Below are 4583 nucleotides of genomic sequence, written 5' to 3'. Positions count from 1 at the left end.
TGCTAATGCTTTGTACACTTTTTTGCTCCAAGATCAATTCTAGTACTCAGTGCTGAGTATTAGCTAGGTTTTGTTGTTAAACCTCTGGAAATACCCATGTGTTGCTGACTTACTCAAGGATAGCCTTGTGCTAGTTCTTCTGCTACTGTTGTTATCCTGGGTTAGCTCATTTAAAGAGCCTGTTTTGTATTATGTGAACTTTGGAAACATGTTAAAATCTTATGTCTTCCGGTAGATGTGCTGTTTGAAGTAGCCATTGAAATCAAGCATGTGAACTGGGTCCCTCATGGTGGAAGAGAGCTCAGAAAGTATCTTCTTGGATCCATGAAAAGTCATGTAAGGCTGCAAAAGGAAAAGAAAATGTGATTTTAAAAAAACCTCCTCCCACCCCCTATGTTTAGCTACAAGAGACTGTTACAACCCTCGTTTTACTTAAAACTACATGAAGAGCTGGCAATGGGGTTGGTGGTTGTGCTAGTTGTCACTCAAGGCCAGTTCTGATGCCTGGCCTGGGTGCCTGCCCACAGCTAGATGGACTGAGCTGTGGCAGCCCCTCCGGGCACTCTGCAAGCTTGAGGTGGTGAAAAGCCCTGCAGAGATAGGGATGCGACCAGCTAAAGGTGTAGCTCACCTTTAGGTGACTGGAACTGGGCAGCTTGTAGCCAGAGCTGAGAAGAAGGCAGGCACATGAGCACCGGCTTGCAGGGTTGCAAATATGCTGCTGTGCTCTAACACCTAAGCATTCATGGGGGTTGTTGCCCTTCCTCTTCCCAAATGTCCATGTGCATTAGGTGAGCTGAAGATAAACAGGTGGGAGCTGTTAATGCAGCCTCCTGCAGAAAGCAGAACATGGGGATGTGGGACCTTAAATGTGTCAAGTGGTTTGCAAAAATACACTAAATCAGCATCAGTTGCTCTATTGCTTTGCAGATCCAGAAGAACCTGAAACTGTCTGCCAACAGAGTAAATGAAATAAAGTTAAAGGATATCAGAAGGTAGGGTTGATGGTGCACCGCCAGTTTGGTAGGTGCAGCTTTGCTGTAACCTGTAATGTGTCCTTGGGTAGTGGTTTGCCCTGGCTTTGCTCTCTTTCTCTCTGCAAAGACCTGCTGTGTTCCTATCCTGAAATTGTACCTTGTCCTTAAAGCAGAAAAGGGTCCCTCTTCCATAGGATAGAGGTAGTGAAAAAGCATATTTAGTGCTATCTAAGGCCTTTATAGGCCTGCTGGGTGGGAGGTGTGAATGGGCTTTCAGAGCATGGTCTTTTCTCATATGGGCTCTCCCTTGGCTGCAGGGTGGGCAGAGACAACCTGCTGCTCACCTTCTGGCTCCACTTGAGGCCGGAGGAGAGGAACCTGTCTCTGGTCCTGCAGTCGCAGCTGCAGGAGCTGCTCAGCCCATCTGCAGAGGAGGAAAGGCCGTGGCTGGTTTCGCTCTTTGTCGAAGGTACATGCTTCCTGCTGTTTGCTGGAATAAATAAATCATTTCATGCCCAGCCTGACTTGATTTATGGCCCTTTTGGGGGTGGGGTGGGGTAAGCTGCTGTCGATGGGGTGGGAGAGAGATTTAGGACAGCTTTCTCATACTTCTTCCCTCGTCACAGACGTGAACGAGTGCAGCCTCGGCTTCTGCGGTGAGGCAGCTGACTGCTTCAACGGCGTGGGCACCTACCTGTGCCGCTGCAAGGAGGGCTATGAAGATCGCTCCCCCACAAGATCCGGCACCCTCTGCATCCCCTTGCCCCGCTCGGGTAGGAGATGGAGGAAATATCTTTGCCTGTTGGTGATGGGTCTGCAGAGGGAGGGCGTAATTGCACGTACAGGGACAGTGCAAATGGCTCGCGTGCACGAGCAAATCATTTGTACAACCTCCAAAGCAGCTACTGGTGTGGGCTGTGCAAAGTGCTCCTATTTAGTTGTCCCTTGCAATGCGAAGCGAGTGCTTAATGGTAAGTAAGTGCCTCGCTCTTCAACTGCAGCTCTGCCTTTGCTAACACGCATTAAATCTGGTGCTTAAAAAAAGACACCATTCCTGGTGGCTTCAGATACATGCATCTGGTGTGGAAAGGATATTTACTGTACCTTTCCAGGGGCATTCCTAGCTGGCTGTCACTTAAAATCCCCCAAGCAAGCAAGCAAACTCTTTGGCTGTGGAAGTCTTTCTTCTGGGCTTGTGTTGAGATGTTAAGGAGGGAGGGAGAGTGAAGCTGGGGCAGACAAGTGTCTAAGGCATTATAGGTATCGAAGTTAGGAGGCTAATGTTATACTTGGAAGTGAAATAGCCCTTCTCTAGTCCTTGGCAGGTCCTGAGAGTGTTGGCCTAGATGGTCAGCCCATGGGTGACCTGTGTTTAAGTTGGTAGGGCTGAAGCATTGCTGTTGATTTGGCACTTGAAGTGTCACTCCAGCTGGCTCGTCTGGTTTTTCCCCAGTCGGCCATGGAGTGCTCCTATCCGGATGCTCTCCTTCCACTGCCAACTTTGGTGCCTGCCAGCCTTTACTCACCAGCTCTCCCACGTCTCCTGCCCTTTGCAGCTTGGCACGGGCTGTTGTACAGCACCTGCAGCCAAGGGTGATAGCTGAGTTACTATAATGCCATAATTCCTGTGATCAGCAGATCTGGTCACCCCTTCAGAAGGCCCCATGGTCTCCTGTGATACCATGTAGGTCTTGGCAAGAAAGGCTTGACAGCACCTTCCAGCTTGAAAAATATCAGTATTCTGGAGTGTGTACTTAAAGCCTCACCAAAACTTCCTTTTTGTTTCAGTTTGAGGTAACATCACATGACATCACTTTTCCACAAAGCTTCCAGTTCTCCAGTGATGGAGAGACAAAATGTTAAAATGCTGGTCTCTGTTTGCAAATGGCTTAAATCTCTAATAGCTTAAGCTTGCCTGAATATGGATTCATAACTTGTGGTTTTTATCCATACTCTCCATTCCAAATTCATCAACCAGTTACACAGTACAAACCTATCCAGGTTGTCTGGATATTATGTTTCTATATCTTTTTATAAATCTTTCTCAGCTCAAGCAACTGGTCTGCTTTGGATTGCAATGAGCATGGCACCTCTGATTCTAGCAGAGCGTGAATTCATGAGCAGTTTTGCTCTTTGGAGGCTCTGCTGGGAGATGACACCCTGCCTCCTTCTCTTCCAGGGATCAGCAGCTTCTTCAGCCACTCCAAAATGCTGGTAGGGGCCGCTGTCATCTTGGGGCTGGTGCTGCTGGTGGCTGTTGGCATCTTGTGTGGGGTGGCAAGGCGACGGCGCCCTGGCAGGGATCCCTGTCCCGAGGAGCTGGGTGCCCAGTGTGAGGAGGAGCCAGAGGCAGCAGTGGTGATGGAGCTGAGCCATCTGAGCGACTGCCTGCGCCTCGAGCCTTTCCAGCTCAAGGTCCGTGCACGGCCGCCTGACTGGATTTGCCGAACCCACGCTGGCCCCAGCCAAGCCTATGGGGTCTTCATCGAGCAGGATGAGAGCCTGTGACCAGCTGGTGAGGGAGGACGGAGAGCTCAGAGCAATGAAATGAGAAAATGTGATGCCAACAGAAGATGTGCTGGGGCAACTAACCTGTACTTCTGGGTGCCAGACCTTGGAGTCTCTCCAGGTTATCTATGCTAACTGGGGATTGCTGGCTCCTGCCTTCCCACACTGACATGTTTCTTTATAAACCCTTCTGGTGTGTTTTACAGACCACAGATATTCCAGTCTTCCTTAGGGATTTTTTTTTTTAATACTTTAGCCTTCCAGGGCCAAGCACTTGCTCTCAGCTAGGTGTTCTCTCAGCTTACCCTGCCTCGGGTCTGCTCACAACTGTTGTCGTGCTATAGTTAAATGACTTTTTTTAAATTAAAATAAGATGTTTCAATACTCCAGCGTAGCCTTTGGTTCCTTAATTTAAAGTTAGTTCCTGCATCTCTGCTTAGCACCCTCCAAAAAAAAACCCCATGCTGGGTTGCTGTGAAACCCAGCTGTCTCCCCCTCTAGAGCAGTAAGGATGGGCTTAGTGGCAAATGTCCCACTGGAGGGCAGTGTCTGCCACCGAAAGCCGGTCCCTGCAAGCCTGGCCACCTCTTGCTGCTGTGCAGGGGGAAGTCGCAGTGATTTTTTTCCTCCTCTTTGCGTCCCCCAAACCATTCTCCCTGCTTACGTGTCCCCTCCGGGAGCGATGCTGAATCGCAGCGCTGCCCCGCACCAGGGGCCAAGGGGGAGCTTTGCGGGACGCTGGGGCCCGAGCGTTGCGTCCCGTGGCGCACGTGTAGCCGTTAGCTCTCACGAAGCATTTCCTGCGTGGGGTTTGCGAAGTACTTTGCAAACAGGAGGAAATTAAACGCTAATGTCCCCCTAGGAGGCAGGTAAGTGGGTGCCCTTCTCTGTCCTGCGGCGAAGGAAACCACCAGCAGATCCCTGCGTGCACGGGGTGGGCTTATTCCCCTGCCGAGGCCAAAGAAAGCAGCAGGTGCTCGGTAATACCGGAGCTTCCTTGGAAAGGAGCTTTTTCACACCAGGTGGGAAGAAGGGGGTAAAAAAGCCTGTTCCCCTTAACCTTTTGATGCAGGCAGAGGAGAAGCGACAGGAGGAGGT

The 4583-nt window shown here is 50.3% G+C and overlaps 1 protein-coding gene across 1 annotated transcript; it reads left to right on the top strand.

The window, feature by feature from the left end:
* The first annotated feature begins 290 nt into the window (after positions 1–290).
* Positions 291–3870, top strand: LOC134139102 (uncharacterized). The gene is made up of 5 exons (XM_062573477.1): positions 291–336; positions 931–995; positions 1295–1446; positions 1604–1750; positions 3157–3870. The coding sequence occupies exons 1-5, from the start codon at positions 325–327 to the stop codon at positions 3483–3485; spliced, it is 705 nt and encodes a 234-aa protein (XP_062429461.1). The 5' UTR covers positions 291–324; the 3' UTR covers positions 3486–3870.
* The last annotated feature ends 713 nt before the right edge of the window (positions 3871–4583 follow it).

Source organism: Rhea pennata, chromosome 3 (assembly GCF_028389875.1).
Source record: "Rhea pennata isolate bPtePen1 chromosome 3, bPtePen1.pri, whole genome shotgun sequence".
NCBI classification, from domain to species: domain Eukaryota; kingdom Metazoa; phylum Chordata; class Aves; order Rheiformes; family Rheidae; genus Rhea; species Rhea pennata.
The sequence above is the reverse complement of the archived record's forward strand: the minus strand, read 5'-3'. Positions and strand labels throughout refer to the sequence as shown.